Source organism: Hypanus sabinus, chromosome 20 (genome assembly GCF_030144855.1).
Source record: "Hypanus sabinus isolate sHypSab1 chromosome 20, sHypSab1.hap1, whole genome shotgun sequence".
NCBI lineage: Eukaryota > Metazoa > Chordata > Chondrichthyes > Myliobatiformes > Dasyatidae > Hypanus > Hypanus sabinus.
In genome coordinates, this window is record NC_082725.1 from 45,652,549 (window position 1) to 45,665,775 (window position 13,227).

At 44.4% G+C, this 13,227-nt stretch overlaps 1 protein-coding gene across 1 annotated transcript in view; it reads left to right on the plus strand.

The window, feature by feature from the left end:
* The window catches only part of elmo1 (engulfment and cell motility 1 (ced-12 homolog, C. elegans)), a 221,969-nt gene that overhangs the window by 202,543 nt on the left and 6,199 nt on the right, over window positions 1-13,227 (plus strand). The window contains exon 22 of the mRNA XM_059945420.1: window positions 1,935-2,012. Within this exon, the coding sequence (XP_059801403.1) occupies window positions 1,935-2,012 (78 nt within the window). The remainder of the gene's footprint in view (window positions 1-1,934; window positions 2,013-13,227) is intronic.

Below are 13,227 nucleotides of genomic sequence, written 5' to 3' on the forward strand. Positions count from 1 at the left end.
GATTTGCTACCTATATCGAAAAAGGGGCATGGAGAAGGAAGGATTGTCTGGGGGCACAAGGGGAAGCCCACGTCAAAGTCATATTTTTAGTCAAATGCACAAGTTTATGTATTCACAATTGTAATGGAAAGTTAACTTGCAATGGGGTCACAAGAACACGTCATCATATAACCAGCATTCATAAGTAAAGCAAAAACACAATTTTTACAAGAAAGAACACAACAACAATCCATTTTAGTGCAAAGTGATCAGAGTGCTCTTAGTGTTGCTAAGCTCCGGTAATTAGGTTTTTTTCCAAGAACCAAATGATTGAAGGGAAATAGCTGTTCTCGAACCATGGAACACCCAGAAACTGAAAGCATTGGACTGGGTGGGTAAGCATTCATCACTTGAACTCGAGACAGAATCAGTAATTTGACATGAACTTCAGCAGTTAACACATGTAAACTGATAAAAGTATTAAAGCGTGTTGATTGACACCTAATGGAGACTTTTACAGCATACTAAAGTTAAGTCCTAATTACTGCTGACTGATCACCCCAGTTATAAAAGTCTAATTTTGGAACTGTGGATTGACATTACTTGTATCTCTCCTGTCCTCTTCTCCACCACCCCCCACATCCCCCCCCCCAAGGCACATATTTTTATAATTAAAAAATGGATATTCATTATTAAAAACTTTGCATTGCTAAATTCAAAGATGTTTCAGACTCTAAACATTGGTCCCTGTCTTGTTTTTTTGTTTTTGGCAAAATTGTTTGAGAAGCTGACTACGTTGGGGGGAAAAAAAAACTGACAGAACTATAAGGTGCAAATTTTAAACGAAGTTTTTTTTATAACGAATTATCAGAGGGTGAATTACAGATTGGGGCACGCATATCCAGGGACTGTGTGTGCATGTACCTTCCAATGCAAATTCTGGATTGTAGAAGGTTTCAGTTGCCTTGAGTATCATTTCCAAAAAACGAAAATAAAAAGCATTTTGTTTATTCTTCGTTTTAGATGCATTTAGCCTCAGAAATTAATCTTGACCAGGGCTGATATTAAATTTTCTTCCCGATAACCCACTAAATCTGCTCATTCCCCTCTCCATGCTACTTCAAGTTTTCATTCACTGAAACTCTCATCCTTGTTTTGGTCACCTCTAAACATAACAGCAGACAGCCACATCGGCCTCTCACTTGTCTTCATCAAGTTGACTCAGTCATCATAAGAAGCCTGTTTTGCCAAGACCTCTGTACTGGCTGATCTATATTTCCCTCGATCCTTTTGACCTCCTGTCTTGATAATTGTACTATCACTGCACCCTTCCAAAATCATTTCTTCTCTTGTTGAAGCTGATAATTAATCCCCCCCTCCCCCCAAATTTAGTCATTTCCTCTCTAAGTTGGGGGTTTGGGGTTTGATGTTCTTGTTGCCGTTTGGTGTGATCTGTTAGTTTTTTTGTGTGTGAGAGAGGGAGTTCTTGCCATTTGGTGCAATTTGCTAGATTTTTCTGAGTGGAATGGGAGGATGGTGTTGATGATCATGTTGCCATTCATGAGATTTTTTTTTGTGCAGGGGGTGGGGATGAGTTTTGAATGGGTCCCGTGGTTTTCTTTGTTTCGTGACTATCTGGAGAAGATGAATATCAGAGTTGTATGCTTTGATAAAAAAATGAACCTTTGACCCTGTTGCTCTCTCTTCAGACACTCCTAAAAGAAGTTCCTTTCTTCCCTTATCTGCTTCATGGGAATTATTAGGTAAAGCTGTCATGAAGCATAATGGGGCACTTTATTACTTTAAAATTTCTTCTAAAATGGAGCTACTGTGGTTGAATTTGATCCTCAGAATAAAGTTTGTGAAATGCACGTGGTTTGGGTGCAACCTGTCATTAGTGGGGATGTCCTCCTCTCTGTTTGACTGCCTGCTCACGTTGTTCTGGTTCCCCCCAGGAGGTGTTGGAGCTTGCCTTCTCGATCCTGTATGACCCTGATGACTCATTGAATTTCATCGCCCCTGACAAGCATGAGGTAAATGTGATTTCTCCCCTCCCTTCATGCTATTTTTAAACTGCCTTCTGAGCAATTTTGTACTTGATATGCAAACTGACAAGCTTTGAAAATGTATCTGTTAGTAATTTGCTTCATGATTTAAATAAAAAGTATCGCAAGTATTTTGGAATGAGGAACTGCCTCGTTTACATCAGTTTAAATGAAGTCTTAATTGCTCTGTTTGGTATTTTCCCTTTGTGTTGTTTAAAAATCTACAGAAATGAGACCAGCTCCATTTAGTTGCTTAATACTTGTAGAACTGTGTCAGGTACTTGTGCTGGTACTCTGCTGCAGACTGAAAGAACAATGAAATATTGAACAGATTAAGTGAAAGTAAATACAGAAACTGCATGAGCTCTTGTATGTATGACATCTAACGTAAATATAATTCAGCGCAACAAATAGTAAAATAGAACCCTAGCTTTTGCAGGCTCTTCTTTGTTAAAATGACAGTGTTGGTGTTGATAAATCATAATATCAGCATTTCTCTGACTGTCCTCATTGGTCACGTTTGCCATCCTTTTAGGATTGAGAGATCACCCCTGGAAAGGTTCATTTATTATCAAAGGATACAACTCTAAAATTCTCCTTCTCCAGATAGCCACAAAAACAGGAAAGTAAAGAGCGGCAGCTCGATCATCAACCCCCAAATCCCAACTCCCTGCACAAAAACAAAACAAACAAAAGCAGAACAGGCACATTGGACCCCCCCCCCACATAAATCCCCCTCCCCTGCTCACAAAACAATGAGAAAGATCGCATGAAAAACACAGAATTAAAAAATGATAAGACTCAAACAAAAAGTCCATAGTCCAAGTCCTGCGGGGTGAACTTCTAAATGGGGAAATTTAAATAAAGTCTCTTATTGCTCTGTTACTTGTCTATCTTAGTCAGCCTTAGTGTGTGCTTTGATGTCATTTCTTGATGAGCCTAACTTTCTAAACTTTGCCTTTATGGTAAATCACAAGTTGAATTATGTTGTGACTGTCTGTCACACTTCTCAGAGGCCATTTCGCTGTGATTCAAACTGTGGATTAAGCATCACAGGAGGCGACATACCTTATTAACGCATCAGTCTTCACTTAGCAAAGTTCACCCGACAACCAAGGCAATCCTTGTTGAGCTGCGGTCATTTGTGGTGTGTTTCATGCTGCCCGAGCTACTAAGTTGTAAGTAGTAGACACAGCGTAAAGTCTCCTCCTAAAAGAAGAATTAGAATGCAGCAACTGCAGACTCCCACGGCAAAAGAGCAGAATGAGTATCTGCTTTTGTTTTCTTGCTTTTTATGCTTAATCAGAATGTATCAAAGGGGGAGAATTTGTACTGCAGAGCAACTTTGTTCAGAAATATCATAGAACATAAAACTGTACAGCACAGTACAGGCCCTTCGGCCCTCAATGTTGTGTCGACCTTTTAACAGATTTCATGATCAATCTAACCGTCCCCTCCTATTTAGCCCATAATCCTCCATTTTTCTTTCATCAGCATCTATCCTGTTAGCCTCTACAACCATCCCTGGCAGTGCATTCCAGGCACTTAGCACTCTCTGTCCAAAACAAAGCATACCTCTGACATCTCCCCTGAACTTTCGTCCATCCACCTTAAACTTCTGTATTATGTACAAAATTAAGGGAGGGAAGTTTAGGGGAGGCATCAGGGTAAGTTTTTTTACACAGAGGGTTGTGAGTGCCTGGAATGACTTGCCAGGGATGGTGGTGGAGGCAAAAACATAAGGGGTATTTAAGAGCCTCTTGGACAGGCACATGGATGAAAGAAAAATGGAGGGTTATGGGGTAGTGTGGGTTTAGTACTTTGTTTTAGGGATTATATGGGTCAGCACAACATGGAGGGCTGAAGAACCTGTACTGTGCTGTAGTGTTCTATTGTTCTATTAATGCCTTAGGAAAATAGGTGCTGGCTGTAAACTCTGTCTGTGCCTCTCATAATCTTATACACTCTAGTCTTCCTTCGCTCCAAAGACAACCTTGAGGGATCTCTGGACTTGGACCCCAAGATCCTCCTGGTCCTCCACATAGCTAAGCATTCTGCTATTAACCTTGTACTCTGCCTTCAAATTCAATATTCCAAAGTGTGCCACTTCACACCTTTCCAGAATGGGCTCCAGCTGCTGCTTCTAAATCCAGCTCTGTGTCCTGCCTGTGTCACATTGCAGCCTATGACAAACTCCTACACTATCAGAACCACTACCAACAGGAACAATGCAATCTTCATTTCTGATTATTCCTTGAATGGCATGGTGTTGCCGATGCCAAATAGGGGTCGGCATATCAAATATCAAGGCAGCAAGTCTTAATTCAGCAGCAGGGCTGGAACAATGGGTTGCAGAATGAACTAGGCGCAACCAATGTGATTGATCCTTGACCACCTCCTCAGTTCAGTAGCATTGAGGGATGGGTGATACCAGACACATCCACAACCCAGGGACTAATATTCAAAACAAGCTCTATGAATGCAGGTAAATCAAGGTGAATATTAAGCCTCCCTATCCTTGAAATGCATATAAAGAACAATTTATGTCATAAAGCTCTTTGGTATTTAAAATAACATCTAAAATGAGTTTTGCTTAGTTCAGATGCCCTTTTCAATGTCTCCCAGTTTTTATATCCGTGAAAGTCTACGTTCCTGGCAAGCAGAGATTATGGCGTAAACTAGATGCTGAGCACAGCATTGCGAGATATGCAAGCTGCCTCTGGATTGTGCTACAAGCCCAGAATATGTCACTAACCTATCGAGTCACTTGCCAAGTGCTAATTTATCTCCATTGCATTGTCAGCATCCTAGTGCCCATAAAAATGCCATAGACACTCATTCGTTAAAGGAAAGCATTTTTAATTACACAAATGGGAAACATACTGTAGGATGTTGAACAGCAAATGATGTTTAGTTTTGAAAACTGCACTGACATTTAAACTGATAGTTTTAACTTCCAGAACATAAATAGAAAGAAGCAGATTCTAGTAGAAATTACGCAACACCTCCCTAATTTTTGTTTTTCCTTTTTCACACCTTGTGGAGTATCGGGTGGCGTTTTGCCGTTTCTGTAGCATTTGACTTTTTTTGCGAGGCCGAGTTGCTAGCTTGATGCCTAACCCAGTATGATGGAAAGCGTGCAAGGGGCTGGCTAGATTTGAACCCAGGACCATTTGCCTCAAAAGTCCAGTGCCGACACCACCACACCACTGGCTGGATACATTCCTTACTTATGTTGGAGAAATTCATTTGTCAAGTTTGTTTTTAAACCTAGATCGATAGGACAACGTAATTCAGTATGGTTATTATCAAGACATTTCCAGTCCCTATAAAGTGTCTTGACTTGAAACATCGACTGTCTATTTCCCTTCAGTTTGACCTGCTGATTTGACCAGCTCTTTCTACGTTGCTCCAGATTCCTCCGTCTGCCTTCTCTCGTGTTTTCCTCATTCTATACTTTCTTATGACATGATGAGCAAGATCACAAACACAAGAGATTCTGCAGATGCTGGAAATCCAAAGCAACACACACAAAATGCTGGAGGAACTCTGCAGGTCAGGCAGCATCTATGGAGAGGAACAAACAGTCTATGTCTCGGGCCCAGACCCTTCTTCAGGATTGAAGAGGAAGGGGAAAGACACCTGAATAGAAAGATGGGAGTAGGGGGAAGAGGATAGCTAGAAGTTGATAGGTGAAGCCTGGTGGGTGGGAAAGGCTAAGGGCTGGAGAAGAAGGAATCTGATAGGAGAAGAGAGTGGACCATGGGAGAAAGGGAAAGTTGGGGTGGGCCGGGGTGGAAGTAATAGGCAGATGAGAAGAATTGAAAGGTCAGAGTGGGGAATAGAGGAAGTGTGGGGGGAGGGAAGTGATTTTCTTTACCGAAGGAGAAATTGACATTCATACTGCTTGACCTTCTGAGTTCTTCCAGCATTTTGTGTGTGATAGGCAAGATGACTTATATGAATCTAAGTCAGGTCTCAGAGCAAATATCAATTCTACCCCCCCATCTAAGACCCATCGCCGTGGACTCTAACCCCGACTGGAACCGCAGCCTCCCGGACATGGGCATCAGCCCCCAGCGCACCATGGACTCACCCGCTTCTGATTCGGACCTCAGTTCTGGTGCCCTGCAGGCCACAGACTCTGACACCCATAGCTCTAGATCCAGCTCGAACCGAATTCCTGACCCGATCCAGACTGGGACCACTCTTACTGCCACTGGGTCCTACCGCTCATCTTATTCCTCTACTATCCCCTATCCTCCCCGTGACTCCCAACCCTCCCTCCACCTCTCATCTCCCCTCCATTCCTCTGATCCCTCATCCTCCCTTCAGCCTGCTCTCCCTGAATATCCCAAACCCCCTCTCCCTCCTGAGACCTCCCACTCTTTACCCTCCTCTGGCCCCAGCCCCAACCCTTGCCATGTCTTCACCATCCCCTCTGACCTTCCCCTCGCTGAGGCAGAGCGTTCTGTGCTCAGCAAGGGCCTCACTTTTGCCCCCCTCCGTCCACACCTCCGTGAGTTCCATGCCCGGCATGATGCTCAACTCTTCTTCCGTCGCTTACATCTCCGAGCCTACTACTTTAACAAGGATTCCCCTCCCCCTATTGATGACCCCTTCTCCCGTCTTCAACCCTCCTCTTCTTCCTGGACACCCCCACCGGGCCTTCTACCTGCACTCGATCTTTTCATCTCCAACTGTCGCCGAGACAACAACCGTCTCAATTTCACCACCCCCTCTCCTGTTCCAACCCCACTCCCTCTGAACGCACTGCCCTCCACTCTCTCTGCACTAATCCTAACCTCACCATCAAACCCACAGACAAAGGTGGTACCGTAGTGGTCTGGCGGACGGACCTCTACCTCACTGAGGCCAAACAGCAGCTCTCTGACACCTTCTCTTACTTACCCCTGGAACAGGACCCCACCAAAAAACATCAATCCACCGTCTTCCGTACCATCACTGCCTTTATCAACTCTGGAGACCTTCCATCCTAAGCCAAAAAACTCATAATTCCCATACCCCGCACTGCTCGCTTTTACCTCCTCTCCAAGATCCATAAGCCTGACTGTCCTGGTAGGCCTATAGCTTCGGCCTGCTCCTGTCCCACCGAACTTGTATCTGCCTACCTGGACTCCATTTTGTCACCCATAGTTCAGTCTCTCCCTACCTATATCCGGGATACATCCCATGCCTTCCACCTCTTCAATAACTTCCAGTTCCCCAGTCCCGACCGATTCATTTTCACAATGGTAGTCCAATCCTTATGCACTTCAATTCTCCATCAAGAAGGTCTCAAAGCCCTCCGCTACTTTCTGGACAATAGACCTCACCAGTTCCCCAACACCACCACACTTCTCAGGTTGGCAGAACTGGTACTTACACTTAATAACTTCTCTTTCGGCTCTTCCCACTTTCTCCAGACCAAGTGTGTAGCTATGGGCACTCGCATGGGCCCCAGCTATGCCTGCCTCTTCGTGGGTTATGTGGAACAGACTATGCTCCAAATCTATACTGGTACTGCTTCCCAACTTTTCCTTCGATACATTGCCGACTACATTGGTGCTGCTTCCTGCACCCATGCTGAGCTCGTCAATTTCATTGACTTTGCCTCTAACTTTCACCCAGCCCTCAAATTCACTTGGTCCATCTCGGGCACTTCTCTCCCCTTTCTCCATCTCTCGGATTCCATCTCTGGAGATAGACCGTCCACTGGCATCTTCTACAAACCCACTGACTCCCATAACTACCTTGATTATACCTCTTACCACCCTGCCAAATGCAAAAATTCTACTCCCTATTCCCAGATCCTCCGTCTCTGCTGCATCTGCTCCAAGGATGGGGCTTTCCGTTTCAGGACATCCCAAATGTCTTCTTTCTTTAAGAATCGTGGTTTCCCTTCTGCCATCATCAATGATGTCCTCACCCGCATCTCCTCCATTTCCCGCACTTTGGCCCTCACCCCATCCTCCCGTCACCACAACAGGGACCGTGTTCCCCTTGTCCTCACCTACCACCCCACCAGCCTCCGGATCCAGCATATTATCCTCCGCAACTTCTGCCACCTTCAACAGGACCCCACCACTAAAGACACCTTTCCCTCTCTACCCCTCTCTGCTTTTCACAGGGATCGTTCCTTCTGTGACTGCCTTGGTCCGCACGTCCCTCCCCACAGATCTCCCACCTGGCATTTATCCCTGCAAGCATAAGTGCTACACCTGTCCCTACACCTTATCACTTACCACCATTCAGGGCCCCAAACAGTCCTTCCAGGTGAGGCAACACTTCACTTGTGAGTCTGTCGGGGTCATCTATTGCATCCAGTGCTCTCGGTGCGGCCTCCTCAACATCGGCGAGACACGATGCAGATTAGGGGACCGCTTCGTCGAGCACCTCCGCTCCATCCGCCTCAACAGACAGGATCTCCCGGTTGCCACTCACTTCAACTCTCCTTCATATTCCCATTCGAATATGACCATACATGGCCTCCTCTACTGCCATAATGAGGCCAAACCAGTTAGAGGAACAACATCTCATATACCGTCTGGGTAGTTTCCAGCCCCTTGGTATGAACATCAAATTCTCCAACTTCTGGTAATTCCCTCCCTCTCCCTTCCCCCATCCCACCTTCACTCTGTCTCCTCTTCTAGCTGCCTATCACCTCTCATGACTCTGCTTTCTTCTACTACCCATAGTGCTTTCCCCTTAGATTCCTTCTTCACCTCTCCGGCCTATCCCCTCCCTGCTTCCCCTCCCCTACCCCGACCTTTCCTCTGATTGGTTTTCCACCCTCCCCCCACCTTCTTTATACGGCCCCTGCCCCCTCCTCCTTTAGCCCTGACAAAGGGCCGTTGACTGCTCCTTTCAACGGATGCTGCCTGACCTACTGAGTTCATCCAGCCTTTTTGTACGTCTTGATTTGACCACAGCATCTGCAGTGTACTTTGTGTTTACCCCCATTTATTTCCTGGTAAACCTATCCTTTCTCACATGTCCATTAACATCCCTTGATTCTCTCATGAGCCATTGTGCTAGGGACAACTTACAGTGACTTATTAACCTCCCGACCTAGATTCCCTTGGGAGGTGGAACAAAATGTAGCATTTATATGGACTGGAAACTCTGACGGACAGACTCCACGCAGAGGGCACCTGGGACCAAAGTGATTCTGGGGTTGTAAGAGTTGTGAGGCGATGTGTTATATAAACATTTTAAAGTGTAATATCCAACTCCATCACTTGACCACTTTCGGGTTTACTACAGGCATGCAAGTCTGTTGAACTTTCACGTACCAGATTGCTGAAACCAGGAACAATCAAGTATGGAACCAGGTACTGCACCAGTGGGAACTTAGGATGGCAGCCCCAACCAGAGAGTCAGTGCTAGCTGGGGTGCTTTTTCAGAGCGGACGTACAATTCTCAAGATACCACGTGCTATTCCTTTTTATTTCTAAAAAAATAAAGATTAGCTTTATTTGTCACATGTACATTGAAACATACAGTGAAGTGTATCATTTTGCATCAAATCAGATCAGCGAAGATTATACTGGGCAACCTGCAAGTGTCACCGCAGTAATGATGCCAACGTAGTGTGCCTGCCCACAGCTAACTATCAAATTTCTTTTGAATGTGAGAGGAAACCAGAGCACCCAGAGGAAGCCCAGAAATTAAATCATGAAAGTATACTGTATGAAGAAAATATGCTTGTCAGTACCTGTCTTTAGTGTCATAGTGTCAAGTCAGTACAACCTATGCACAGAGTCCTGACGAAGGGTCTCGGCCCGAAACATCGACAGCGCTTCTCCCTATAGATGCTGCCTGGCCTGCTGTGTTCCACCAGCATTTTGTGTGTGTTGTTTGAATTTCCAGCATCTGCAGATTCCCTTGTGTTTGCACAGAGCACCCATGCTACTTATGGCCTCCGATCAAAGTTCAAAGTAAAATTTATTATCGGAGTACATACATGTCACTGCATACAACCCTGAGATTCTTTTACCTACAGAGATTAGTAACTGTAAACAGAATCAATGCAGGAGCAAGAGCATAGATGACAAACTGTTGAAATGGCATGCAAAAGTTTGGGCTCCCCTGGTCAAAATTTCTGTTACTGTGAATAGCTAAGCGAGTAAAAGATGACCTGATTTCCAAAAGGCATAAAGTTAAAGATCACTCATTTCTTTAATATTTTAAGCAAGGTTACTTTTTTAATTTCCATCTTTTACAGTTTCAAAATAACAAAAAAGGAAAAGGGCCCAAAGCAAAACTTTAGGCACCCTGTATGGTCAGTACTTAGTAACACCCCCTTTGGCAAGTATCACAGCTTGTAAACGCTTTCTTTAACCGGCTACGAGCCTTTCAATTCTTGTTAGGGGGATTTTCACTCATTCTTCTTTGCAAAAGGCTTCTAGTTCTGTGAGATTCTTGGGCCGTCATGCATGCACTGCTCTTTTGAGGTCTATCCACAGATTTTTGATGATGTTTAGGTCGGGGGACTGTGAAGCCCATGGCAAAACCTTCAGCTTGCACCTCTTGAGGTAGTCCATTGTGGATTTTGAGGTGTGTTTAGGATCATTATCTTGTTGTAGAAGCCATCCTCTTTTCATCTTCAGCTTTTTTTTTACAGACGGTGTGATGTTTGCTTCCAGAATTTGCTGGTATTTAATTGAATTAATTCTTCCCTCCACCAGTGAAATGTTCCCCATGCCACTGGCTGCAACACAAGCCCAAAGCATGATCGATCAACCCCCGTGCTTAATAGTTGGAGAGGTGTTCTTTTCATGAAATTCTGCACCCTTTTTTCTCCAAACATACCTTTGCTCATTGCAGCCAAAAAAGTTCTATTTTAACTTCATCAGTCCACAGGACTTGATTCCAAAATGCATCAGGCTTATTTAGACATTCCTTTGCAAACTTCTGATGCTGAATTTTGTGGTGAGGATGCAGGAAAGGTTTTCTTCTGATGACTCTTCCATGAAGTTATATTTGTGCAGATGTCACTGCACAGTAGAACAGTGCACCACCGCTCCAGAGTCTGCTAAATCTTCCTGAAGGTCTTTTGCAGTCAAACAGGGGTTTTGATTTGCCTTTCCAGCAATCCTATGAGCAGTTCTCTCAAAGTTTCCCTGGTCTTCCAGATCTTAACTTGACCTCCACTGTTCCTGTTAACTGCCATTTCTTAATTACATTGCAAACTGAGGAAACGGCTACCTGAAAACATTTTCTTATAGCCTTCTCCTTCTTTGTGGGCATCATTTATTTTAATTTTCGGAGTGCTAGGCAGCTGCTTAGAGGAGCCCAAGGTTGCCGATTGTTGGGACAAGGTTCGAGGAGTCAGGGTATTTATAAGCTTTGAAATTTGCATCACCTGGCCTTTCCTAACGATGACTGTGAACAAGCCATAGCCCTAACAAGCTAATTAAGGTCTGAGACCTTGGTAAAAGTTATCTGAGAGCTCAAATCTCTTGGGGTGCCCAAACTTTTGCATGATGCTCCTTTCCTTTTTTTCACTCTAAAATTGTACAAAACAAAAATAATACACTAATCTTGCTTAAAATGATGAAAAGAATGTTTCATCTTTAACTTTATGACTTTTAGAGATCAGTTCATCTTCTACTCACTTAACTATTCACAGTAACAGAAATTTTGACCAGGGTGCCCAAACTTTTGCATGGCACTGTAAATAGCAATAAATAATGACAGCATGCAATGACAAGATAAAGTGTCCTTAAAGTGAGACCATCAGTTGTGGGACAACTCAATAGATGAGTGCAATTATCCTCTAGTTCAAGAGCCTAATAGTTGAGGGGTAGTAACTGTCCTTGAACCTGGTGGTGTGAGTCTTGAGACACCTGTACCTTCAATTGTTGGCAGCAGTGAGAAAAGAGCATGGCCTGGGTGGTGAGGACCTTTGATGATTGATGCTGCTTTCCTTTGACAGCGTTTCATGTAGATGTGCTCACTGGTTTGGGGGGTGGGGGCTTTACCTGTAATGTACCGACCAGGCCGGCGGAATGTGAAAGGAAATCAGAGCACCCGGAAGAAACCACATTCCCCGCCCACGCACACACATAGCTAAACCATGAAACTATATAGAGAACGTACAATGCCATTAGTACGTGTCTTAAGTTGCATTCGTAGTGTCATCAAAACAATGGTTCCTCGGCACAGAGTGCCAATGCCACTCGTGGCCTCTGAACAATGCACCGGTCAAGTGTTTGAGGGAGTGTTACACTGGGCCCAACCCCTTAGTGGCAGAACTTTAGACTGCATTTCTCTCCCACAAAGCCTTTACATTAATTGCACTGAGCCTCGGTGGATCCCTCAGCACATACTCCTGTAGCCTAGGGTGTACCGGGCAGTATTTTCCCATTATAGATGTCTTTTTGTACCTAGTTGATGATATTCCAGCAGCACTTGATGTCTGTCTCAGTATCCATCCCTGGGAGCAACCTGTAGATCAGAGAGACTCAGTTACACATTTGCTTGGGACAAACATTGCCCAGAACCACTGCATCCTCTCCAAATCAAACAGACAATCCACAAATAGCTGGACAGTTGCCTCAGGAGCCTAAAGGCAAGGCACTTTGGGAGTGAAACTCCAACTCTGCGGAATGGATCTGGCAGATCTTGGTGTTTGATCGTGGGTTCTGGCAGTGAGGTGTTCTGCCCAATAGTTTTGAAAGTCTACTGAGGAGATCATCCCACATTGTGTCTTTCTTCCACAGGGCCAGCAGGAAGTTTGGTGTTGACTACTGCTATTGGATTTGTGGTCCCAAGGTGTTTTACTGCAGAAAACTTTTTACAAAGGACAGGTAGTGCAGCAAGTTCCAGTTCAATGAATCATTGGGCAGCAGCAAAGCCAGGCCCATCCTTTGCAAAACCAGGGACTGCTAGAACCTTGGCGTGTGGTGATACTCGAAGTTAGTGTACTACATTCCGAAGTTCAGCTTGATACAGCCACACACAAAGGTGGATGTCAGGATAAAAGCAGTATTGGGAATTCTTGTCCACCCTCCACATTCTGAGTGAAACGAGAGGAAGAAATAGGTGAAGTGATGAGGTGCCACACGCGTTCTCTTCCTTGTAAACCAAAGCAAGAGAGAAGACTAGAATACTCAGTATCAAAAATAGAACTTATATTATGTAGGATGTAGGAGATCTTTTGATATTTCAAAATAAACCTTATTTACAATTTTAAGAA